General features: G+C 44.0%; 1 protein-coding gene across 2 annotated transcripts in view; it reads left to right on the forward strand.

Moving 5' to 3' along the window:
• LOC122944558 (mitotic spindle assembly checkpoint protein MAD1-like) overlaps nucleotides 1–27437 on the forward strand; it is a 381207-nt gene that overhangs the window by 102151 nt on the left and 251619 nt on the right. For both annotated transcript variants that reach the window (XM_044302963.1, XM_044302962.1), the window contains exons 4-5: nucleotides 10006–10094; nucleotides 21669–21759. In XM_044302963.1, the coding sequence (XP_044158898.1) occupies nucleotides 10006–10094; nucleotides 21669–21759 (180 nt within the window). The remainder of the gene's footprint in view (nucleotides 1–10005; nucleotides 10095–21668; nucleotides 21760–27437) is intronic.

Here is a 27437-nt window from a genome sequence, read left to right on the forward strand (position 1 = left end):
TAGAATACCTTACTTTTTCAAGTACTTTTATGACAGCTGAGCAAGAAACCATTGCCTGGGCACCACAACAGGTCCTCAGGACAGACTGTTCTCATTTCCACCATGAAGACCAATTTATGCCATCGTTACGTCATGGCTGATATAGGTTCACCAACGACAGCAGCTTACTATTAGGCATTTATTGAACATCCTATTACTAGTATTACTATTTAAATATATATACAGTCATGTGAAAAAATTAGGACACCCTTTGAAAGCATGTGGTTTTTTGTAACATTTTTAATAAAAGGTTATTTCATCTCCGTTTCAACAATACAGAGAGATTAAAGTAATCCAACTAAACAAAGAAAACTGAAGAAAAGTCTTTTCAAGATCTTCTGTAAATGTCATTCTACAAAAATGCCTATTCTAACTGAGGAAAAAGATAGGACACCCTCACATGTATTCCCTCTTAAATTGGCTCAGATCTCACACAGGTATATCACACCAGGTGCACATAATTAGTAGATCGTTACTCTGCATGTTGAATGAGGCTTGCCCTATTTAAACCTCAGACATTTAGTTTGGTGTGCTCCTGACTGTTGAAGTGAGAGTGAGCACCATGGTGAGAGCAAAAGAGCTGTCAGAGGACTTCAGAAAAAAGATTGTAGCAGCCTATGAGTCTGGGAAGGGATTTAAAAAGATCTCAAAAGATTTTGAAATCAGCCATTCCACTGTCCGGAAGATAGTCTACAAGTGGAGGACTTTCAAAACAACTGCCAACATGCCCAGGACTGGTCGCCCCAGCAAGTTCACCCCAAGAGCAGACCGCAAGATGCTAAAAGAGGTCTCCAAAAACCCTAAAGTGTCATCTCGAGAACTACAGCAGGCTCTGGCTACTGTTGATGTAGAAGTACATGCCTCTACAATCAGAAAGAGACTGTACAAGTTTAACTTGCATGGGAGGTGTACAAGGAGGAAACCTTTGCTTTCCAAGAGAAACATCGAGGCCAGACTGACATTTGCCAGAGATAAAGTTGACAAAGACCAGGACTTCTGGAATAATGTTCTTTGAACAGATGAGTCCAAAATTGAATTATTTGGACACAACAGCAGAGGACATGTTTGGCGTAAACCAAACACAGCATTCCAAGAAAAGAACCTCATACCAACTGTGAAGCATGGAGGTGGAAGTGTCATGGTTTGGGGCTGCTTTGCTGCAGCAGGACCTGGTCAGCTCACCATCATAGAATCCACGATGAATTCTACTGTGTATCAGAAGGTGCTTGAAGAACATGTGAGACCATCAGTTAGAAAATTAAAGCTGAAGCGGAACTGGACCATGCAACATGACAATGACCCAAAACATACTAGTAAATCAACCAAAGATTGGCTGAAAAAGAAGAAATGGAGAGTCCTGGAATGGCCAAGTCAAAGTCCAGATTTGAATCCCATTGAGATGCTGTGGGGTGACTTGAAAAGGGCTGTACGTGCAAGAAACCCCTCAAACATCTCACAGCTGAAAAAGTTCTGCATTGAGGAGTGGGGTAAAATTTCCTCAGACCGATGTCGAAGACTGGTAGATGGCTACAAGAACCGTCTCACTGCAGTTATTTCAGCCAAAGGAGGTAACACTCGCTATTAGGGGCAAGGGTGTCCTATCTTTTTCCTCAGTTAGAATAGGCATCTTTGTAGAATGACATTTACAGAAGATCTTGAAAAGACTTTTCTTCAGTTTTCTTTGTTTAGTCGGATTACTTTAATCTCTCTGTATTGTTGAAACGGAGATGAAATAACCTTTTATTAAAATTGTTACAAAAAACCACATGCTTTCAAAGGGTGTCCTAATTTTTTCACATGACTGTGTGTATATATATATATATATATATATATATATGTGTAAATAGGTCATCAATATCAGATCAGTGTGGGTCCAACCCTTGTCACCCCCGTGATAAGATATTCATGACCTGTCCTAAGGATGTGTCCTCAATATCTAGAACCCAGACCACCCCGTTAAGCCAAAATAGCCACACATATCAAAAAGCCACTGTGGCTTTTAAAACAAATGAGTACCTAATTTTAACTTTAAATTCAGACTAAGGTGGAAATAGACAGCATGCGTGTTTATTTGCACCCTATTATGGTATCTGGAGGAAAGGCCACCTATAGCGATGAGCAAAGTTCGACATGCAAGATTCAGGTTATCTAAGAACTCCATCATGGTGTCACAACCAGACAGCTGAGAAGCTCTGACAGAGGCCTTTCAGAACCTCCTCCTTGAGTTCTCTTTGTTGTGCTGTTCAGTTCCTCATCTCCTTAGGCTCTCTCAGCTGTCATGTAGTTGGACTGATTGCATCCCTTTAATTTCCGCCCCATAATGCATTACTGGGCAGCTTATACTTCTTCCTGGAGTGTGTGTGCATGCTGATCTTGTTTTCCAGTCTGTTACAAAGTTAAGTGCTGAACATTTATCTGTTATTTTCTGTTTGCTGGATCCCAGGTGACCCTGACTCCCTCCGTGTCTGGTGTAGGGAGCCGGTGGTCGTGTCCCCTCACTATTGTAGGGTGTTCAGGGGTTATATAGTCAAGGTACGTGGATATGCAACCTTCCACCTTTCGGATCTTTGCATTGGCTGAGCACCCAGGGAAAGTCTCAGGTCTTGTGCAGGGGTCTCCCTTTTGGTTTCTTAGCTTTGGATCCACTCAGTCATATATGCATGTTGCTTTGTCTTGTTTCCTGTACGCCGTCCGTGACACATGGATTCCGCTACCACAGACAATAACTTATGGTCTGTGGTAGTGGAATCCATAACTGAATTCTTAGATAACCCGAACCTTGCACACCGAACTTGAAAACAGAAATTTGCTCATCCCTAGCCACCTATGGAATTCTCAATTTCCTTTACCCACCCATAAGCTTTTATTACTAGGACTGTTTATTTTGCAGCACTGCATATTCATTTTTAAGTGTTTGATAAATGATTACATAAAGCGAGCGTGACACACTTACTTTACACTCCCCATAAACTCTGGAAATTTCATTGACTTCCAGTGGGGCTTGGCTGAATTTAATAAGGACTCCTGATGGTATCTCTCATGTATTAATCATGTTGTGCTCAAAATCATTATGTTGTAGCATTGAAAAAAAAATTAAATATCATCCAGTAGGTGGCAAACATGTGTTAATCTATAGGAACAATGCAGGAAACTGTCCCTCAACTTAGGAGTTACTGGCACAGACTGGAATCTGGTCGAACAGAAAGCACCAAGAACATTTCTGTCCTGTAAAGTAGGGAACAGTGCAGCCCAAAATACCACCCACACAACTGCCCCTACCTACAGTACTTTGACGATCCCTCCTAAATGACTGCATCCATCTGGTCGACGATCCCTAATCTGGATAAGTGCACGGGACCGAAGTTTTACAGGAGAAGTCAGACATGACTGGTTGGAACCAGAAAATAAATGTTAGAACCAGAACGAGAAGTCCAGTACCAAACAGGGTCAATACCAGGAAGTCACGTCAGGAGGCAAAGAAATCAAGAGGTACAAACAGCAGAGCAAAACATGCTTGTGCGTCAAGGAAGACCAATCATAGGCAACTGTGGCGTCGTTGGGGCTGGTTGCCACAGTGACCGAGCGACGCCACCACAGCAAGAACAGGATCGTAGGCAGGTAAGGACATGACCGTTTTGTCTAATTTGAGCTAATGACATCAGAGAAGATCTACATGAGTGAAAATTATACTGGTGTTGTTGAGTTGTCTTCACTCTCTCAATGTAGTTTACACGTATGCACGTGTGGCCGATTGTTGGCCTTAGATTATTGGGTCTTAAAGGAATGTTCTCCTCCAACCGTACTTATTGATAAGCCATTAATGTCAGGTGCGGGTCCTACCTATAGGACCTACTCCTGTCTCCAGAACAGGGAACCAAAGTGAATGGACAGCAGGCAGTGCATGCGTGGAAATCCTCTGTTCACGGTTATGGGACTTATGAAGAATTTTCTAAAATCCCATAGTAGGGGTCACTGCACTTGTGTGGATTGCTCACCAGTCTGCTATTTTCAGAAGTTCTATAGCTTTAAATATAGATATTACACTGTGCATACATCCACTTGGGTCACCTATCATGTGATAAATGTGTCAGACCCCTTTAAGTTTACTAGACCTGTGGTCCGTTTTGCACCATGCTGTACTTCTGTTCCATGTAGGACCTACCAACTCATAAGGAAAAATAAAGTTGCCCACTGTTTTGATTATCCTGCAAATTAAGTGTTAATTGGGTTTAACATCCTTTTAACATTGCTTACCTACTGCCCATATAGCTTATATACACTTATTCCAAATGGCTGCCTTCTCTCTCCTCTACAGCAGTTCTCCCCTTCTTCAGCCAGAAGCTGGCAAAGTATGTTGCACGGTGTACTTTTGCAACAGCTGGAGAGACACCAAACATGCTGTACTTGGGACAAGGCCAGAGCATCACAGGCAAGGATATTGTGGCTACTAAGATTGCACCTCAATCAACAATTTATAGGATCATCAAGAACTTCAAGGAAAGAGGTTCAGTTCTTGTTAAGAAGGCTTCAGGGCGTCCAATAAAGTCCAGCAAGCGCCAGGATCGTCTCCTAAAGAGGATTCAGCTGCGGGATCGGAGTGCCACCAGTGCAGAGCTTGCTCAGGAATGGCAGCAGGCAGGTGTGAGCGCATCTGCACGCACAGTGAGGCGAAGACTTTTGGAAGATGGCCTGGTGTCAAGATGGGCAGCAAAGAAGCCACTTCTCTCCAAAAAAACATCAGGGACAGATTGATCTTCTGCAGAAAATATGGTGAATGGACTGCTGAGGACTGGGGCAAAGTCATATTCTCGGATGAAGCCTCTTTCCGATTGTTTGGCGCATCAGGAAAAAGGCTTGTCCGGAGAAGAAAAGGTGAGCGCTACCATCAGTCCTGTGTCATGCCAACAGTAAAGCATCCTGAGACCATTCATGTGTGGGGTTGCTTCTCATCCAAGGGAGTGGGCTCACTCACAGCCATGAATAAAGAATGGTACCAAAACACCCTCCAACAGCAACTTCTTCCAACAATCCAACAACAGTTTGGTGAAGAACAATGCATTTCCCAGCACGATGGAGCACCGTGCCATAAGGCAAAAGTGATAACTATGTGGCTCGGGGACCAAAACGTTGACATTTTGGGTCTATGGCCTGGAAACTCCCCAGATCTTAATCCCATTGAGAACTTGTGGTCAATCCTTAAGAGGTGGGTGGACAAACAAAAACCCACTAATTCTGACAAAGTCCAAGAAGTGATTATGAAAGAATGGGTTGCTATCAGTCAGGAATTGGCCCAGAAGTTGATTGAGAGCATGCCCAGTCGAATTGCAGAGGTCCTAAAAAAGAAGGGCCAACACTGCAAATACTGACTCTTTGCATAAATGTCATGTAATTGTCGATAAAAGCCTATGAAACGTATGAAGTGCGTGTAATTATATTTCACTACATCACAGAAACAACTAAAACAAAGATCTAAAAGCAGTTTAGCAGCAAACTTTGTGAAAACTAATTTGTGTCATTCTCAAAACTTTTGGCCACGACTGTACATCATCCTAACATTGGTGTATGTCATGCCTACTCTGCACTGGGCACATGTAGCAGTGCTGGTCTCCCGGGCTGCAACGGGGCTTGTTGCACTGTACTTTAGACAGAGGCCAGATGTTTTTTTAATATTTCTTTTTTTTTTTTTTTTAGCCCAATACTGCTGCCACAAACAATTTTTATGGAAAATAAATTCAGTAATGTAGCTTAATGTGATGTAATATCAGAGGATCTAAATTGTAAGGCAATGTTCAGAACGTGTGAGCTTGTGATGGCGTATCTCCTGTAAACTACCATTTCCATTCCATCCTACCCTCCCGAACCAGTGTCTCTGTAGATCTGAAGACGTCTGGAAGAAGAATAATAATGATTCTGTTTGCAGAAGCGAGCCGCAGACAGCATACCTTCCATTTGCAGCTCTGTGCTTGTGTGAATGGCTCGGCTCTCCTCTCCTCCCAGCTGGCTTTGATAGACTCCGCAGAGTTGCCGATAAGAGGACTAATCAGAAAATTGAGAGAAACATTTTTTGCTACGATAATCTTATCGGTTTCTGAATAAACAGTGGTGTTGAAAAGTACCGCAATATTGGCGTGCACCTTGGCTCCTCTCTGTCTGGCTGGGGTTATGTGATGGGATTGATCTGAAAGGATTTTGAACGCGTTTGGCTCTTCTTTATTTGCTCTCATGAAAGTTTTGCTTAGAATATTTGTTTAAACATCAGATAAATTGCTTGAGGATTGTCGGTTGGGAAGCCAAATTTTCCCTTTTGGGTTTTCTTTAATTTTACGAATTTTTGTCTGTTCTATTCAGATGGCATGTTATTTATTTGGTTTAACTTTTTCTTAAGAATGCAAAATCCACTGGGTATCGCAGCTATTCAAGATTTTGTGGATGGAAATAGGGAAGATGCAAACTAAAGGGGAAATAATACACATCATCTGTGATAGACTTAGTTTGCGTCAAGCAATCAACGTGGGTTTTGGATGAAAATTTAAAAACTAAGGCTACATGCACACAAACGTTGTTTGTGTCCGTTCCATTTTTTTTGGCGGATAGGATGCGGACCCATTCATTACAATGGGTCCGCAAAAAAGTTCACATCAGTATGTCCGTTCCGTAACCGCGCAAAAAAAATTCTTGTCCGTTTTAGGCATTGTTACAATGGATCCGCCCCTAAAAAACGTTGGCATACGAATGTTGTTTTTTTTTTTGCGGACAGCAAAACACATACGGTCGTGTGCATGTAGCCTAAAGCAAATAACATAAAATTACAAAATAATAATTGTACCGGTGGCAATTTCAGCGCTGCCTCTCCAGGGGTCCTTGACGGTGGTTTACCTTGCTGCAGTGATGACGTGAACCCATGTCTCCGCTGCAGTCAATTGCTCCTCACGAGCTGTACCTTTTGAGGCCAGTGATTGGTTGAGGTCACTTGGGTAGACTGGCACATCAATGCCTGCGGCAGGGAGCATCATACAATGGCAGATTTATCTGGCTAGTATAGGTTCTTATATTTTATGCCGTTTACTACATGTATTTAATTTTCTTTCGAGCTTTATGTGATCTGTTAACTGAGCGTGTCCACCAAGTGTGATACATTGTGTCTGCATAGCTTCAATTGGGAGGAAAATTTTCGGCCAACCTGTCAGAAGACCATTTTCTTAACTAAATGGGTTTCCTAAATGAAGTTTGGACACAATCAAATCCACCAATTTTTACTGAAGTTAATCTTACATTTATGGTGCTGGGATGTGTCTGAAGGTCACCTACTGTATAGCTATATGTGTTTTCTTTACACATATGGACTTAAATGAAGAAATCCTCGCGTGTGGCCACCTCATTGTTAATTCAATACTTGGATCATGCATCACCTTTGGATCTTCCTTTTTCTAGAAACGGGACTGGCACCTATCAGATATTTATCTGGCGGCTTTGCCATAAATGTCCATTTTGGTAATATCAACGAGAAGCGCTTTAAGAAAAATGGCTTCAAAGGGTATTCCAGCATAAAAAAAGGCCTGAAAATGGTTAAAAAGTAAAGGAGCTGATACTCTCCTCGCCAATCTTATGCCACTGCAGTTTCAATGGTGGCTAGGTCACCTCGGCACTCCACTTCCCGCACCCTACAGTGATTGGTGGAGAGACAATCCCAAGCATTTCCTGGAGCAGGAAGTGGAGCTCAGCGAAGAACCAAGCATCATTGTTGGCATCGCCACGTGATTGCAGGCTACTTAAATTTTGTTAACCATTTACAGTCTGTTTTTGATTTTGCTTCTATAGCATAAGTATGTTATAGCTAGTGCAGGACCTGAGAGGGCAAAACGGGATGCAGGGATTTCTAAAACTTTAAAGAGAAAACTGTGTCGTGCTCCACCCTCTCATGCCCTGCACCAGACATAACACAGTATCTGATTTTTTTTCTTGGTGTACCCCTTTAATTTCTGTGATTTACTCTGAAAAAAATGACTATTAATGCACTATTAATTAGAACATCATCTTTTATGGTGAAGGTTAGAAGACAGAAGGACCTTCCTTGCAATTATTTCCCATTGGTGCCAGGTCTGCCATAGCATGTTTTTGTTTCCTAATTGGCATCAGCAGATGTCTATATCGGTGTATAAATGAAGTACTTATGACAATATTAATAGAATTTCCCTTAACACACGTTTGATTAAAACGTGGCGCTTATTTGTCAAACCGCAATGGAGGAATTGACCCCGAGTGCAAATAAAGCAATTTTCTCCCTTTACTATGTAACAATAGCAGGAAGATAAAACACTTAATGTGTCATTATGATCAAGCTCTGACGTTTAATTAAGGCCGCCTCAAAGCTACTAAACTGCAGCCTGGATTTTTAGATAAAAGCATCTGCCTCCCTGTTGGGAACCGTGCAGCATAATACATTACTGACCACCACGACCCTGCCGGCGCCCTCACCTGGGTGCTGCTCCCACAATCCCCCGCTGCCTTTGTTCACAGGACCAAACGATATGCCCTGTAAGCAGGTGTTGGCGAACCCTAGTAAGTAGAGATGGGTTGCTTGGTCTCTGAAGGCTCAAACGAGAGATCTCATGAATTCAGATTGAGTGTATTTTCCAGGGTTAATTTGGGCCTCTGGGCCATGTTTTAGAAAGACATCTCTCTTGGTGTGAATTGACAGACCGGCACCTTTCTCATCAAAAGATGAGAGCGGAGGCTTGGACCGATCCCGCTCGAGGGGAGGAGAATACAGTCATAGGCTTCATGCACAGCATCATAAGCATTTTGTAGTGCGCACACCACGGATCTACAAAATAAGGAAATGGCACGTGTGCTGTCCGCATTTTTTGCCGACCCATTGACTTGCAGACAAGTGTAGGCCATTTTCTGTCTTTTGCAGAACAGACACACATACAGAGAGCACACGTTAAGTCGGACAGCCCTGAGAAACTTCAGAAGACCCAGAACCATCATGGTAGCTGATTTTACTGCGGGGGTTCAGCTTGGAAGGTGGAGGAAGCCCCCCTCTCTATCTAACCTCAGATGCAGCGATTGCTATGGACTGTAGCATTTGAGAGATTAAATGACTAAGTTTGGCGTCATTGCCGATTGCATCCAGGCGCCTGCACTGTTATACAGCCAGCAAACACCATGTATGGAGCGGGCTCAGCCCATCCATTTAATATATTGTAGATCTGTTTTCTGGCTTTAGTATTAATCGGTCTGTTTAACCGTTTTAGGCCGTGTCCCTTCCAGTGAACCACACCTACTTGTTAAAGGTTTGCCAAGCAAAAAGCAAAAAAGTTACATTTGGTGCACATAGTGATTTTCAGCAACTTCCCATGCAGTTTGTGCTGGCAGAAATACATTGATAAATTCCCCCCAACGTGACTTAATGGGGTTTTCCGGCACTTATTGATGGCTTGTCCTCATGAGAGCTCATCAGTATCAGATTGGCGTAGGTCTGAAAACCTGTACCCCACTGATCAGCTTTTTCGGGGCAGCCTGGTCGGAAGACTGCATCCACTTTGTAGTTTCCAGCACCGGCTTACTGCAGTCTAGCTACCAGGGACTTGAATGTGCTGTATCGGAAGCTGCTGGAAACAGCTGATTGGTAGGGGTGCCAGGTGTCAGGCCCTAAGGATAGGCCATCAGTATTTAAATACCAGAAAACCCCTTTAAAAGAGTCGCTGTAAATGGAAGGAATTTCCTTGGGCCATCCATCCACCCACCTGTAGCATTCTGTCATATTCATCTACTCTGCTTCCTCCAATCAATACTTTTAATTATTTCACCTATAAATATCAGCGGCTCTATAAGATTAGCAGTCACCTTGAATAAATGGCTCTGCTCTGATTACCCTCAATCAGAAATGCTGAATGCTGTCCTTCCTTCTGTACGGAGCCCATGCCGCGATATTAATATATCTTAATGTTTGTCTTCCTGTAGCTAACCGCAGAACTCGGTCTCTTCAAGTCTCAGATGGCCACCACGGACCAAAGCATCTCCATCAACAGCGAGGCCGTCAACTCCCTCAGGTCAGTGAGAAAAGTTGCCACCTCCTAACACCGCCACTTGTGGGATGTGTGCCCCTTTTTTCTCCTCTAATATTCAGGTGCTATATATTTCTTGCTGCTTTTATTCTTTAATGATTGCTCATAAATCCTCAAAAGTTAATATCCTTTAATATCCTAGCCTCTCTTTTGGGTTACACTTAGGCCATGTTCACACTGCCCTGCCTTATCTTGGCCCCTTTCTGGCCCCGATGTCATTGAGCCAGTGGTTGAAATGTCTGCACAGTCAGTTCCTTTCTGTTGGAAGAGGCGCCATTAGGTTCACTGCATAGACTATGCAAGATTTAAACCAGTGGCTCCATGATGTAGAAACCAGAAGGAGACGAAGATACCGAGGGGAGGAGCGGAGCTTGATTCAGTAGGTGTGCCTGGGTACAGTTAGGGATGGAGGCCGCCCCTTGTTTTTTTTCAACGAATTTGCATATGTCGTCGCAATTTATGCGATTCTCATAATCTATGTGTGGCGCCAAATCAATCAGAAGTATAAGTATGTGTACACTATACTGCTTTCATAATGAGACCAGACACACAGTTGGTTTCATGAAAGCATCTGCTCATCCCCCCTGAGCCATGGTAGAAGAGAGCTTTATTCAAGTTACTTTGACTTATATAGCAGACATGACATCACAAAAGGGGTGTTCCTTAAAGGGGTTGTCTGGGTTCAGAGCTGAACCCGGACATACCCTTTTTTCACCCAGACAGCCCCTGTGAGGCTAGCATCTTATGCTCCGATGCGCTCCCTTGCCCTGCGCTAAGTCGCGCAGGGCACGGGCTCTTTTGTTTTCAATAACACACTGCCGGGCGGAAATTTCCGCCCGGCAGTGTGTACGGTGACATCACCGGCTCTGAGGGGCGGGCTTTAGCTCTGCCCTAGCCGTTTTACTGGCTAGGGCAGAGCTAAATCCCGCCCATCAGTACCAGTGACGTCACCGGGGTTCCTGGCAGCCCCATTGAGAGCCCCGGTAAGTCACCGGATCCCCAAAAAATGCCTATGACTTTCGCAATTTAGCGCAGGGCAAAGGAGAGCATCGGAGCATGAACTGCTCCGATGCTCATGTCAGGGGGGCTGCGGGGTGAAAATGGAGGGATGTCCAGGTTCTGCTCTGAACCCGTACCACCCCTTTAAGTAGAGACTATTGGCTCCTTAACCTGATAGGAGTGGTTTCAGCAACTTCAGCTAGGAGTTCATAGGTTGTAGTTTTCACATCTACCTAACTCCCCCCTTCCCCCCTCCCCTAGTGACCTTAATGCACACATGGCTCATACATCTGCTTGTGCGCTACACAAAAATGTATACTACAGAAAGTTCACATTATATATAGAGAGAAATAAAGCCCATCTCTCACACATACGACTCAAAAAACTTTTTTCGAAGGTTCAGGATTTCAGCAAGCGGACGTGAAGGTAGGTGTAGGATACGGTGTATGTCAACTGCAGAGCACCAAGAACAGTTTCATTAGTGAATTTGCAGGGACAGACTCCCTTCAAGGGTGCATTCACACAACCGTAATTCTGGGTCTGCATCCGTTCCGCAATCTTGCAGAACAGATACAAACCCATTCATTTCAGTGGGGCAGCAAAAGATGCGGACAGCACACCGTGTGCTCTCTGCTTCCGTAGTTCCATTCCGCGGCCCTACAAAAATATAGAGCATGTCCTATTCTTGGCCGCAATCACGGACATAAATAGTCATTTTCTATATAGCGCTGACCATGTGCGGTCGTCAAAATGGAGAAAGCATAAGGCCGTTATCCGTGTATTGCAGATCTGCAATTTGCAGACCGAAGTTGACAGCAGCCAGCAGTGTAAATGATCAGTAGTAAGATATCAGGACATGTGGTGCCACGTTGAAGGCGCAAATCAGACTTTACATATTGCCATCTCGTAAGTATAACTAGAGAGCGTTAATTTTTCCCTCTATAATGCACACATTCCAGCTCCTGGGTGCACTCGTCATTATGAAGGCCAAGGCATCGCTGTGACGAGAGGCTGTGCTCCCTGCCCCATTATATCAAATTTAAGTCACCAGAACCTGACAGACTGATTGAGATAGCGCCTGTAGCAAGACCGGCGCTCTCTATGGAGAGGGAGATTTATTTTTCTGTTAAACTATTAACCCTTCGGAGTCTGGCCAGTCTGCACACACCTGCTCATTGCGCCGGAGAAATGGCAAGATATATTAGGATAATTAAACCTAATATATGTGCTAAGCCATTGCAAGTAGAGATCCACCTACAGATGCCTTATGCACCAGTAGACGAGGACTTGTCACCTCTCTTGACATGTCTGTTTTCGTGAAATCTTGTATTGTTAATTCTGGAGCATCTTTTCTTATAACTCTGTTGTTCCTGCTAGAAGTTTATGAATAAATTGACAACTGAGCGTTACCAGTTGGGCGTGTCACTGCACAGTCTCACACCGTCCAACCATGACTGGAAGTGTTGGCTTGTGTGGAACTTACCCCTTTGACAAGGGGAATAGTGGCACCCAGTTGTACTTTTATTTCCAGGAGGAATAGCGCAAAACAGACTTTTAAAAATAGATTCTCCAGAATTATTTCACAGGGAATACTATTTACTAAAGCAGGTATGTCAGGAGAAGACTGGTCATCTTCTATAACACTTCCCAGCATCCCTTTAACTTGTAAAAAAAAAAAGGGTGTCTAAGCATTAAAGGCTATGTACACCTTTGGGGGCAATTCTTTTTTTATTATTGCATTGTACTTATCTTGAGCTAAAAATCATTATTTCAATTGGCCTTTATTAAAAATATGGAGTCCTTTTTTGTGTACAGAGCTGAGATGCTTTAGCAGCAGCCTGTGGATTTTCTGTCTTTTTCGTCATTTGGGGAGTTGACAGGCTCCTTATCTCTGCTCTCTAAAATGATAAACATTATTCTTCTCTTACAGTTCTGATAAGTGTTTATGACCTCTTAGTAGTTTAGAGTGAAAGTAACAGTACCAGTCACACAGTTAGAAAAGCGGTTAGCCCTTTGGGACAGAACGGCTCAATATTTTTAATAAAGGCCAATTAAAAATATGATTTTTAGCCAAAAATTAGTAAAAGGCAATCATAAACAAAAATTGCCTCCAAAGGTGTACATTGCCTTTAAATAGGTTCTACAGTTTGTTTTAACTGATGATCTATCCTCTGGATAGATCATCAGCATCTGATCGGCGGGGGGCCGACATCCGGGACCCCCGCCAATCAGCTGTTTGAGAAGGCAGCGGCGCGGCTTTCTCACTGTTTACCGCTGGCCCAGTGATGTCACGACTAGTATCAACTGGCCTGGGCGCGGCTAAGCTCCATTCAAGTGAACCGAGCGTAGCCGCGCCCAGGCCAGTTGATACTAGTCGTGACGTCACTGGGCCTGTGGTAAACAGTGAGAAGGCCGCGCAGCTGCTGCCTTCTCAAACAGCTGATAGACGGGGGTCCCGAGTGTCGGACCCCCGCCGATCATCAGTTAAAACAAACTGTAGAACCCCTTTTAAGGATGCATAGTCATTGTTTGGTAAGGGTCCAAAATCTAGATACTCACAAATCAGCACAGCCAGTCGCGCTTGCAACTGCAGCTCATCCCATTCTGGTCGACATCCTGCTAACTTCACAGCCCCTTCATTCTGCCGATCAATGGAGGTCAGACTTTTACTGTGCATGTCAGCGACAGTGTTATATGCTGGGATATACGGCACGTGACTGCTCCAGTCAATCAATGTCCTCAGCAGTAGTCCAGCACATCATCTCTGCTGTTAGTATACAAAGAGCTGCAGGGGAACTGGATCAGCTCTCCAAATTACAACACTGTAGAAAGGGGGTGAGTATAGCATTCTCATTGACTTTTAATTTAATATCGGTCAACCCCTTTAAAGTCCAGAGAATCCCTTTAAACAGGACGCCCAGCCTCTCCTGACAAGTCTGTTTTAGTAACTACTTGCATTCCCCATGTAATAACAATTCTGAAGCATCTGTTCTTATGACTCGGTGATGTGCCATTCCTTTATTATTCCTGCTAGAAGTATGCAGTGAAGATCCCAGTGGATGTTACCAGGTGGGGGTGGGGGGTGTCCCGACACAGTGTGACACTGACGGCACTGATTGGATAGTGTCAGACTGTGCAGGGAAAAAAAACGACTGGTAACACCCATCTGCACCTTCACTGCAAAGTTCTACTAATGTGTTTATAACTTCTAGCAGGAATAATTAAGATTATGGTACAACATAGAGCCATAAGAATAGATGCTCCAGAATTGTTATTACATGGGGAATGCAAGTAGTTACTAAAACAGACCTGTCAGGAGAGATGACGGGTTGTCTTTAAGATTCATGTTTGAGGCTCCATTCACACGTCTGCAAATGGGTCCACATCTGTTCCCGAATTTTGAGGAATGGGTGCGGACCCATTCATTCTCTATGGGGACAGAAAAGATGCGGAAGATGCGGACAGCACACAGTGTGCTATCCGCATTTCTTTGCCGTGGCCCCGAACTTCCAGTCCGCGGTGCCCAAAAAAATAGAACATGTCCTATTCTTGTCTGCGATTGCGGACAAGAATAGGCAGTTCTATGGTGGGTGCCGGCTGGGTGTATTGTGGATCCTCAATGCTCTACGGACGTGTTAATGGACCCTAAGTCTTTCCGACACATTCAGTGTAGCAAATATCTGGTTACCACCCACCAACACAGGTTCAGACTTGTCTGCTCACTGAAAGGGATGGAGTGTGGTGGGGGGGTTCACTTATGAGGAAGACTTGAGTGGAGGAAAACCCTCTGTGCTTGCTGGGTGACCTAGAAGTTTGCCCCGTGAGAGCTAATATGGCTGACAATGACTGTGAGACAACTACTTCCAGATTCAGAAGCAAAATGTAAGTAAAAGCTAGAGTGCAAGCCTCTTAGACCCCCTTCGACGTGCCCAAAAAGAGAACCACTGATAATATCTGCACTTGGTTTGCACTGCCGATTCCCGGCCCCTCCACACCATAAGTTATATTTTCCACTATTTTCATTATTTTTCAATGCCCAAAATCTGATCTGTCCTCTCCGCAGTGGTACACACTGGAGGGGTTTTACAACTCCCCGTTCAATTTACACTGATTTTCTAATTCTCTTACATCTGCCTTCCTTTGATGGCCACTTCCAGGAAGGTGATGGAACTTGATATTATCATGTCCTTCTGCACATCTGTCACGCTCCCTCCCTACATGCACAAATTGGATTTCCTTCATTCTGTAGCTCGCGTAATAGAAACTGGAGAGAGACAACATACTTTGTTACTGCAGGGGGAAGAGGCCAGAAAACATCGGAGGCAAAAGCGTGATTTTCTCTAATTGTGATTAACGATTGCAGCAGGCCGCGTCACCCTGATGACTATAGGTGGGCACTAAGATTTATACCTGTCGACCAACAGCGTTACAAAAGGGCTGTAAGAAATCAGAACTCCTTTTCAGGTCAATTAAACTGCAAATAATAAAACTTGAAGAGCAGAAATTCAACATTTTGAGTCAAATTTAACTCCAAACCCTTTGATTTTTATCTTGTTGGCCAGAGGGGCTTATAGTCCACACCCCGCGCCGAGGCTGTGTATGATGTATGGCTGAGTCGTCCTGCCTAGGGGAAGATTGCTGGGTCTTTCCTCACTATATGCTCCCTGTGGTTTCTTGAACTATCATCTTCAAGGCTCTGTAGGTTTCCCAAATGGGCAGATATGAAAACCCCTTTTTTTGGTCTCACTAGGTAGGTAGGTTGTTGGAATGCAAGCAGATGTATAAACATTTTTACTTTGTTTTCCACCTTTTTGTAAAGAAATGTTCTAACATTAAGGCTATTTTTTTGCAAAAATAAAAACTATATAAAAATTACAAAATTCATGGTTTAGTACTTTCAGCTTAATGTCAGGTTGGCGTTCAGCTACGCTGTTTTGCGGTAACTAGAGCAGTGGAGTAGAAGAGAACCAATTTGACAGAAGGCACACATTGTCCCCTTCTTATCAAAGGCTGTTAATCAGATTTTTTTAAAGTTGGAGAACTGCTTTGATGTGGGTGACAGTTCATGTCATAAGTATGGACTGTTGACTGAAACGCCTAGGTTCTGAATAGGTCCTAAACTTAGATTTTAACTTGATTTTAACCTTTTTAAAAGATGGGTGACAATCTGTTGGGCTATAGGCATCTGAGGGTGGTATTACACTTCCCGATCTTCAGGCAGTATGAGCACCAATGGAAGTTAACATATCCATCGGTGCTCTTATGCACCAGCCTCACTATATCGGCCAATGCAAACCGAATGGGGAGGGACGACTAATTCCCATTCTATTCATTATCAGCAGCACATCCCTGATTACACAGTGAGATGTGCTGTCAATAATTGGGCATCTTTCATCCTGATGAAAGATGCCCATCGGCCAATTAATGAGCAGTTGCTCTTTGATCAGCTGATTGACTGCTCGATTATATGAGCCAGTTATCGGGAACGAGCGTGGCACTGGCACATCTTGGTTAACTTCCTTAAAGTGTAACAGTCATGTTTTTTTTTTATGTGCTAGCTTATTAGAGCTAGGCATGTATACCTGAGTTAGACTGTCAATGATTTGTCAAAAGAAATGTAATTACCTTATAAGAACTGTATGATTTTTTTAGTCCCTTAAAACAGCATTGCTAGGGCTTTTCTGTCTTCCCTTTAGTGTAAACAGAAGACAGAGGGGCGGTCCTCCACACTGCATGCCTGCAGTAGGCTTTAGAGTGAGGAGGCGTGTCTATCAGTAATCCAATCTGATTGGCTGTTAGGAAGCTGCTGGATATAGAAAGTGTGTATAGAAAGTGAGGGAAGGCAGTTCTGGCCTCAGAGAACTGGCAGAGGAGCCATCTTGAGAAGATCCTCATAATGTAGGGTTCAAAACAGCGGTAACTAAGGGAAAAGCTCAAAGAAAACTGTGATATGTGACAAAACTAAAGATTACTTTATGCATAATGCTACTGTAGCAGTAACCTATGCTAAAAAATTTTTTTTTTAAATGAATACATGATAGTTACAGGGTTGTGCTTAGCAGGATCCTATGCTGATTCTCCATTGTAGGCAATATTCCTTTCCCGCCAGTCTCCACGTGTATTCAGTGGAGCCACGTAGGATATTGCAGTAGGAGGACCTTACTACCGCTCTGCATCACCAGTTTTCTAAGCTGTTAAACAAAACTTTACTGAGACACCTGAATCCCAGAACTTTTTTAACCAACCTGCAAAAAAGATGTCTGATTAAAGACTGCTGATGGATAAAGCTTAATGGAAACGCGCTGGGTGTAGTAACTAAGGGGGATCAGATTGCTGACATATGCTTTCAAACTGAGGACAGCTTAAATACATACATTGGAAAGAAATATTTGATGCTACAGATGGCATTTGGCACGCTAAAATAGAAGGAGCCCATCTGTTGTTATTTTCTACTACCATGCTCATTTTAGCTTTTTTTTTTTTTTTTTTTCATTAGAGCGATGCCAAGTATTAATGACAGTTTTATCGGTATTAAAGGTGACAAACTGGAAGCGTCTTTACCAAGCCAACAAAACTTCAGATATTGCTGAGGACACGGCAGAGAGTTGGCCCCTCAAATCCCACAGCCGTCGCTGTAAGGGCTTGTTCACTCGAACGTATGGGTTCCGTTCCGTGCATTGGGGCTGCAATTTGCGGTCCGCAATGCACGGAGAACGTTCGTGAGGCCTCCGGGATGGACCCAGACCCATTCAACTTGACATGTTCTATCTTTGTGCGAAACAGAAGTACGGAACGGAACCCCACAGAAGCTCTCCGTAGTGCTTCCGTGGGTTTCCGTTCCGCGCTTCCGCACCACTCCGGATTTGCGGACGCATTCAAGCAAATGGGTTCGCATCCGTGATGCGGAATGCACACGGAACGGTGTCCGCTTATTGCGGATCTGCATATGCTGTCCGCAATACGGCAACGGAAGCCATACGTTCATGTGAACAAGCCCTAAGGCTGTGGTAGTACATTGTGACCGACACGTATGTCCTCCAAGATCTAGGACAAAAGGTTTAACACTTTTGGCTACAGGTGTGCAGCAGAAATGGGGTGGCACTAAAAATTCACCAGTATAATTTCCGTTGCGTGTTAATGAGGTTGCAGAAACCCCATGCTGATTGTTGACGGATTTGAATCTGTGGCGAAATGAATGTCAAATCCAACATAGAAGAACATGGCCTTAGGGAGAAGCAAATGTATTGAAGATTTGAGGTCTGTAGTGGTTTACCAAAGGATATTAAAGGGGTTGTGCCATGAACTACTTTTCACTTATCACCTACTCTAGCTCCCATTCCTCCATGAATTTTTTTTCCCTCAAGTTTACCTCATTTCCAGTTTTCTCTTATCCCCCATGTTTGAGCCTTAAATCCTGGTTTATCATGTGTCTGCCATCCCATCATGCCTTAGGGCAGTGAGATGTGTCTGAAATCTGCCGATCATGGAACACCAATTACCAGTGATGCCCTACATTACAAGGCTCCAATGCAACTGAATATCAAAACAGATTTGCCACAGGGTGCTCTGGGAGGCTAATAACTTAATGGGGTATTCCCATCTCAGACAATGGGAGCATATCACTAGGATATTCCCTCATTGTCTGATAGGTGTGGGTCCCACCTCTGGGACCCACATCTACACCGAGAACGGCGCTGGGAGGGTGGTGGGTGGAGGACCCCGAGTTTTCCGGCGTCCTGCCACTGCAAAGTGTTCTCCCTGTAGAAGTTAACGGGAGCACACCATGCTTGCGTGCCCACAGCTCCCATTCATTTCTATGGGGACGACAGAAATGGTCGTCGCCCCCATAGAGATGAAGGGAGAGTAGCTGTGCATGCGCAGTGCTCCCTCCCAGAACTTTCTGGGATCTGTTCTTGATGTAGGGACCTGCATCTATCAGACAACGGGGGCATATCCTAGCGATATGCCTCCATTGTCTGAGATGGGATTACCCCTTTAAGAATAAGGCAGTTTTGATAAATGTTGCTATTTGGGGAAAATGATATAACAGCGATATCTGTTGGGCGGGATACATTTACAATCAGGTCCATAAATATTGGAACATCGACACAAATCTAACATTTTTGCCTCTATACACCACCACAATGGATTTGAAATGAAACAAACAAGATGTGCTTTACCTGCAGACTGTCAGCTTTAATTTGAGGGTATTTACATCCAAATCAGGTGAACGGTGCAGGAATTACAACAGTTTGCATATGTGCCTCCCACTTGTTAAGGGACCAAAAGTAATGGGACAGAATAATAATCATAAATCAAACTTTCACTTTTTAATACTTGGTTGCAAATCCTTTGCACTCAATTACAGCCTGAAGTCTGGAACGCATAGACATCACCAGACGCTGGGTTTCATCCCTGGTGATGCTCTGCCAGGCCTCTACTGCAACTGTCTTCAGTTCCTGCTTGTTCTTGGGGCATTTTCCCTTCAGTTTTGTCTTCAGCAAGTGAAATGCAGCTCAATCGGATTCAGGTCAGGTGATTGACTTGGCCATTGCATAACATTCCACTTCTTTCCCTTCAAAAACTCTTTGGATGCTTTTGCAGTATGCTTTGGGTCATTGTCCATCTGCACTGTGAAGCGCCGTCCAATGAGTTCTGAAGCATTTGGCTGAAGATGAGCAGATAATATTCCCCGAAACACTTCAGAATTCATCCTGCTGCTTTTGTCAGCAGTCACATCATCAATAAATACAAGAGAACCAGTTCCATTGGCAGCCATACATGCCCACGCCATGACACTACCACCACCATGCTTCACTGATGAGGTGGTATGCTTAGGATCATGAGCAGTTCCTTTCCTTCTCCATACTTTTCTCTCCCCATCACTCTGGTACAAGTTGATCTTGGTCTCATCTGTCCATAGGATGTTGTTCCAGAACTGTGAAGGCTTTTTTAGATGTCCTTTGGCAAACTCTAATCTGGCCTTCCTGTTTTTGAGGATCACCAATAGTTTACATCTTGTGGTGAACCCTCTGTATTCACTCTGGTGAAGTCTTCTCTTGATTGTTGACTTTGACCCACATACACCTACCTACTGGAGAGTGTTCTTGATCTGGCCAACTGTTGTGAAGGGTGTTTTCTTCTCCAGGGAAAGAATTCTTCGGTCATCCACCACAGTTGTTTTCCGTGGTCTTCCTGGTCTTTTGGTGTTGCTGAGCTCACCGATGCGTTCCTTCTTTTTAGGACTGTTCCAAACAGTTGTTTTGGCCACGCCTAATGTTTTTGCTATCTCTCTGATGGGTTTGTTTTGTTTTTCAGCCTAATGATGGCTTACTTCACTGATAGTGACAGCTCTTTGGATCTCATCTTGAGAGTTGACAGCAACAGATTCCAAATGCAAATAGCAGACTGGAAATGACCTCTGGACCTTTTATCTGCTCATTGTAATTGGGATAATGAGAGAATAACACACACCTGGCCATGGAACAGCTGAGAAGCCAATTGTCCCATTACTTTTGGTCCCTTAACAAGTAGGAGGCACATATGCAAACTGCTGTAATTCCTGCACCGTTCAACTGATTTGGATATAAATACCCTCAAATAAAGCTGACAGTCTGCAGGTAAAGCACATCTTGTTAGTTTAATTTCAAATCCATTGTGGTGGTGTATAGAGCCAAACATGTTAGAATTGTTGATGTCCCAATATTTATGGACCTGACTGTATATCAGTGGCACAACTCCTTTAACTTCGCTTCAAATGCTGCCCTCAACACCATCAGAACAAGCAGTGGTGATGTCTATCACATCGTACAGTACTTCTGACAGAGAAGAGAGCTCGGCACCCTGCCAGGCCATATAAAAATGGGTTCCTGGTCCCTAGGAGCTCCTTTAAGTGAAAGCCTGTCTTTTGCAACATGTTATTTTATGTCCAAATTCTGTGTCTTGTTTTTTCTTTTAAATTGTTTGTCTAAATAAAAAGTTGGAGTAGTCTGCACAACATTTAATAAGTTTGACGGACATCAGACTCTCTGAAAGTGATGAAATAAAATTGACACCTCCTTTTCAGAGAAAGCGGAGTAAACAATAAATGCAGGCCATGGTGCTCCTTATTCCTTGCAGAGACCTAAATGATAAAATTCTGCCTGCCTTCTGTCACCAATAGGGGGAGCTCTGTGCACAAGAAATAAATCGGTACAAAATTTCGTATCCACTTCACCTCACTTTATAGTATAAAGAGAAAATTTTAGAGGGATAAACTGTCATGAATCACAACATTGATAACATTCCCTTTTCCCCCCCCCCCCCCCACGATTGTATGATCTCCCTTAATATCATTGACAACCCTTTAACTCATTAAACCAAGCGGTCATTAGCAGCAGTGATCAGAGCAGGTCCAGTCTGACAACAGCCTGGTTTTCAACCAGAGCATTTTCGTGGAGGACACGAGGAGGCAAACATTCTTCAGGGAGAGAATTGCAGAAATGGAAGTACCCTGTAGTGTATTATTATTCCAAACGTGTCACTTCATATTGTATTCTCCATGCTCTGCTTGTCTTGCAGGTTGAAAATTGAGGAGCTTGAAGCCGAACGTGGCCGGTTAGAGGAGGAGAATAGAATCTTAGAGATGAGGCTGGAGAAACTGAGTCTTCAGGTACGTAAGGCAGAGGCTTTAGAGCCTTTGTAATCAGATCCTCTTGACACTCGGGTCTTTGGCCATCAAGCTCTGTCATTACTCCCGAATATTGAAGTAATGCTGAGTGGCAGGCGGAGAAAGAGGTCATACACAAATAACGTTATAATGTTCACGCTGCTTACAGCAAGTTACGATGGTCCCTCCTGTCACCAGCCCTGGTGCAGAACTGACTGCTCTGAACGCGCACCACGCTTCCCTCCCGCCTCTTGGCAATACAGTAATTGAAGCGCCAGTAGTAAACGTTTCAACCAGTGGCTGAACAAAAACATTTCATTTTAAGACAATCTTTTCCTGTTCTATCATTGTCAGATGGCTAGTAATGCTCAGATACATTGGGTTTGACCTTGGCAGCCAGCGGTGGAGGTTATATGGGACATAGTTACTCAAATTCTCTATGTTAAGGCCTCTTTCCCACGTCCACAAGAAGATGGTCAGTGGTTCATTCTTGAAGATGGCCATGAAGAATCTGGGTTTGCATTTTTTTCCAGAGCATGTCCTACCAATGGTCCGTGAAAACCACAGCCCAGACACAGAATGGAATCCATGTTGTGTCTATGGTTTTCACTGACTCATGCACTATAATGTGCACAAGGAATCCGTAATCACAGACAAAATAGGGCGTGCTTTTATGGTGTCTGTGCTGCAGTAACCTGGCACGGCCAATGCACTTTGAACTAACCTCTTCCCATTCCATTTAAAGTGCAAGTTCGTCCGCCAAAGGCTGCAGGGAACAGCTGATCGGTGGGTACGGGGTGTCGGACCCTCACCGATTGGATATTAATGACCCATCCTGAGGATAGTTCTCCAATATCAGGAAAAACCCTTGAAAGTGTTCTAATTATCGACTTATTATGTTGGCCGTATACAACTTGACAGTGCTGCATCCAACTGAAAACGACATCAGGGAGGAGTATTGTGAGACCCGTCCCATTCAGATGCTCTTAACCAGATGCCATTATTGGGACTGTTCTCAGTAGTGCTGAACAGCTGAAAGTCGCTGATAGGCGGGGCTTTCCTTATTATGCTCCTCCCTGAAGTCCTTTTCAGTTGGATACCAGCACCTGTAAACTTCTGGGAAGGCATTACAGATATTCAGACATTTCTGGGTTCAGTCACCAGTATCTGAATCTAAAGTGGGGAAGCCGAAGAAGGATTCATGTACACACCTTATGGGCACCGTTATGCTACCAACCTCTGACATCCAGTAAAGATACCATAGGAATCGTGTGATGATAGATTGCTTTTAATTGCTCACTTCAGCAGTCGGGATGAGAAGTCATGCTACTTAATTTATTCAGGAGAGATGATCTTCTAGTTTTGTGAACTGCCTCATTAGTCTGCGCTAAAATTAAAATGATATTGTAATAATCAGCACTGGTGAGTTCATCGGGATCATGTTGACAGCCCTCGCCATATAATAATTGTCTGTTGGAAGACTATGGTTGCAGGCCTTTGCACCATGACCGCCATCACCTGTCAATATGCAGTATTTTTCAGTATTAGCTATTTTGTTAATATATTACCCAGTATTGTCTGCTGTGGGCAACTGCGATTTGCTACAAGGGCCCCCGAAAATAACCCGACCACAAATGGTGTCTTTTAGCTGGGACCACCAGCAATCACATGTAAACTGTGAGAGATCCCAGCTTCAAGTGTTCAGTTCTCCAGCAGCGCCCCCACAGGGGAAATGTAGCATTGCACTGTTCCCAGTGAAGTCAAAAGAACTGCTTGTGTCACGTCGGGACCTCCAGAGCGAGAGACGCTCTTTGGAGCTGCCTTCTTACCTAGTAGACGAGTGTCCTGAACGAAGTGAAACTCCCCCCCCCCCCCCCCATCGTTTTAAAAATGGGGCCATTTTAATACAAGACTGTTTCATGTGCACAGTCACAGTGCGTCCTTTGTGCCTCACACAGCAATAGTGCCCCTGTACAGAGCGCAGATTGAACGCCCCTTTTTGTGCCCCCCTGTAATTTAAATGCAATAAAAATAAATGACCCCATCAGACTGCGGTGAGAGAGCAGCGCTGTCATTTACCGGCAGCGGGATGCAGTGATGTCATCAAGCCAACTGCATTGGGCCACCAAAGTCCTGTGCTTCAAGGCGGCGTGATGTCGAGGTTTTCAACTTTATCCACATCTGGCTTAAAATGTCTTGGAACTATGAAATGTAAGACCACAAGTATTGGTCGTTTTTTATGGCGTTTTGACCGTTCCTCTATAGGAAAGAAAAAGCAAGTAGTTTAGTTTAGAAATAAACGCCGCTAAAAAGAAAAAGCCCCCAAAAAAAGCATGCACTATGGAAAACCAGCATCGACTTCATGTGGGCAGGCACCCTGACATTCATTATAGCGGTGTCATACAGAAAGCGCATGTGCTGTTGCACCATCGTGGAAGCACAGCGTGAGCATGCGCAGCCTTCTGGATACCCTGTGTGCACTGCAGAGAGTGGGGCATGCCTGGAAAATGTATATTTGAATAGCAGAGGGGACACCTTAGGTAAGGCCACAAGGAGAGGTTTCGTGATGCAGTTTTGCAAGCCAAAATCATAAAATGAGAGGAAGTATTATTATTATTTATTAAAGCGCCATTCATTCCCTAGCGCTGTACATGTGATAAGCGGTGCACATACATAATACAGACAATTGCACTAATCATAAACAAAACGAGTTACAGACGGGTACAGAAGGAGAGAGGGCCCTGCCCGTGTATAAAGCAGGGATACTTTTTCTCTTCTTTTTTGAATTAACTCCTGGTTTTGACTTTTAAAAACTGCATGCAGAATCCTGACACCGTGGCCATATCCTTACATGGTGAGTAATGCAGGATTGGCCTTTATTTTTTTTGGTGCTCAGGGTACTGAAATTGAGCCTGCAGGGGTGCAGTGTCCGGAGCTGGTGTCACACATGCAGGGTGTTTATTTGTATTATTATATAGCTATTTTATGATTTCTGGTGCGTTTTATGTTTTTAATGGTGTTTTTTGGATTTTTTTTTTATACTAATGCACTTTTCCTATGCTGTTATACAGAAGTAGCAGGTTTACAGGGGGTACAAACACTCTATTTAGGCAAAAAAAAGCACTTAAAGGACTGGTTTGTGTATTATTATTTTTTTCTATTTCTTTTTTGGCACTTAAAAATGCGTGCCACAAACCATGTGTAGCATCACCCTAAGGCTCATGCCCACGAGAGTGTGTGCCCGTGCTGTGGACCGCAAATAGCCTTCCGCAATGCATGGGCACCGTCCGTGTGCACGCCGTTTGCACTTGCGCATCCACTGAAATCCTACAGAAGCGCTTCACAGTGCTTCCGTGGGTTTCAGATCCATGCCTCTTCATATCTTAAGGATTGCGGATCCATTCATGTCAATGGGTCTTTATCCGTGATACAAAGTGCACACGGCCGCTGCCCGTATATTGCGGACCTGCTGTTTACGGTCCACAATACGGGCACACACGCACGTGTGCATCAGCCCTAAGGCTTACCCTCAGCATACGCTCCTTTCAGTGGAGCACCCACATATAGGCTATCGCCGAGCTTGATAACTTACATCCCCTCAATGAGCTTGACGATTCTGGCTTGTCCCGGCTCCCTGCTTTACGCCTCAGATAATACAGCGGCGTGTTTTACTGTACAGCCGCTCTTTGTCATCTGCCACCCGCTGAAGCCTTTTCTCTTTCTCCGTGTCTGTAGCTTCATGCCAGCGAAAGTGCATGTTTGAAATAACTTCGATTTACACCATGAATGCGAAATACGACATTTTTGTAGAAGGAATTTTTTATTTTTTTTTCCCTCCTCTGTATTGTCTGGTAAAGCCGGGCGCAATGTTAAACTCAATATTGGCCTTTATACCTCATTTCTTTGCAGCGGCTGCTTGTCTGAGACATGGTGTCGGAAAGGCTTTATAGAGCGGACGGCAGAGGAGGATTGTCTGGCTGGCATTGTACGGGGATAAGCATCGGAATAATAGGCGACACCGATCTCCAGATTCTCTTTTTTATAGTGTAGTTTGCTTTTGTGGCCTTTGGTTGATAGAGGATAATAATCCCTCCAGAGACTGGAGATCAGATAATGGGGATTATGTCCGTTATCGACAGAAAATAACCCTTGGTTTTTAGGCTAAACACATTAAAAATTGTTTTATTTTTATTTTTTCTCCATGTCACTATTTCTATCAAGAAAATTTCGGAAATACTCCAGTTTTCAGACAGGCTGTCGGGCCCTCACAATGGGAAGACGTTTCCTGTCACTGTTCAATTTATGCTGTTGTGTACGCAAGAGTAAGGCCTCATGCACATGACCATGGTTTCATTCAGTGTCCGTTGTAACATTTTTCGTGATTTTCTGCAGACCCATTGACTTTCAATGGGTCCGTTGAAAACTCGGCTAATGCACCGTTTGTCATCCACGTCCGTGATCCGTGGTTTCAGTCCGTCAAAAAAATATAACCTGTCCTATTTTTTTCACGGAAAACTGTTCGCGGACCCATTCAAGTCAATGGGTCCGTAAAAAAAAAACGCGGAGGCACACAAGATTGTCGTCCGCGTCCGTTTTTTCCTATCATTTGCATGGCACACGGAAACGGATGCATGAAACGGATCACGGAACAACAGAACCCCATTTTGCGGAACGGAACACAACAACGGTCGTGTGCATGAGGCCTAAGGGTCAGCAGTCATTTCATTCTCATCACAGCTTGGATTACAGGGAAGGGTAACAGCCCTATTATAGAGCTGGTTGACAATAGATGATGGGGACAGCTCCTCCTCCCTGCACTTGTCACAGAGCATGCCCACTACTGTTAGTTTTAATTTTCTGCTGTAAAGCGAATCTCCGAAATGGACGTTTATGCACATTTTGTAATCTGCGTGTCCCACCTTTAAGACCCACAGGTGCAACGCAGATTTCATATTTGTTTGACCCTGCGAGGAGCTTTCTCCAGAGCTTATTACTTCTCCACTGTTTTATCCTTAAAGGGCATCTGTCAGCAGTTTTGTCCCTATGACACTGGCTGACCTGTTACATGTGCGCTCGGCAGCTGAAGGCATCTGTGTTGGTCCCATGTTCATTGTGACGAAACCAACCTCGCCACGGTGTTTTGGAGGGGGCTGTTTGCCAGCCTCCTGCCTCAGGATTATGGCCCATACTAACTTTAAAGAAGACAGGCCGGCCGCACAGCTTAAATCTGTCTTTGGAATTGTATTTTGTTATGTGAGGGTACCCAGATGGCTAGTTTAATTGTATTTGTGTGGTCTGAGTGCCATTCGCCTAATGATATGCACTCAGACTTGAGCTATCTGGGAATATATTAAATGTCTGTGTTTGCTGGGAGGGTGTGACATTGTGTGTTTAAATGGTGATTTCTGTCCTGTTGTCCCCACATGTGTATTGGCGATTTCCCTTTGTCCTGAGAGATAATTGGATTATTCCTCGGTTGTCTCTGAGGCAGAGAGGAGGAAACCATGATGCATTGTGGGGATGTGTTGTATCTGTTCTGTGTGTCGCAGTCTCCATTCTGGTCCCCTAGGGGCGTGTCCACCAGATGGGGACCTGCATAAATACGGGCGGGTAGCCCTCAATAAAGTGTTCCTGTTTTATCCTTCATCATGTTGAGACTGGTGTTTGGATAACTGATCAAA

The sequence above is a fragment of the Bufo gargarizans genome, chromosome 8 (assembly GCF_014858855.1).
Source record: "Bufo gargarizans isolate SCDJY-AF-19 chromosome 8, ASM1485885v1, whole genome shotgun sequence".
Lineage (NCBI taxonomy): Eukaryota > Metazoa > Chordata > Amphibia > Anura > Bufonidae > Bufo > Bufo gargarizans.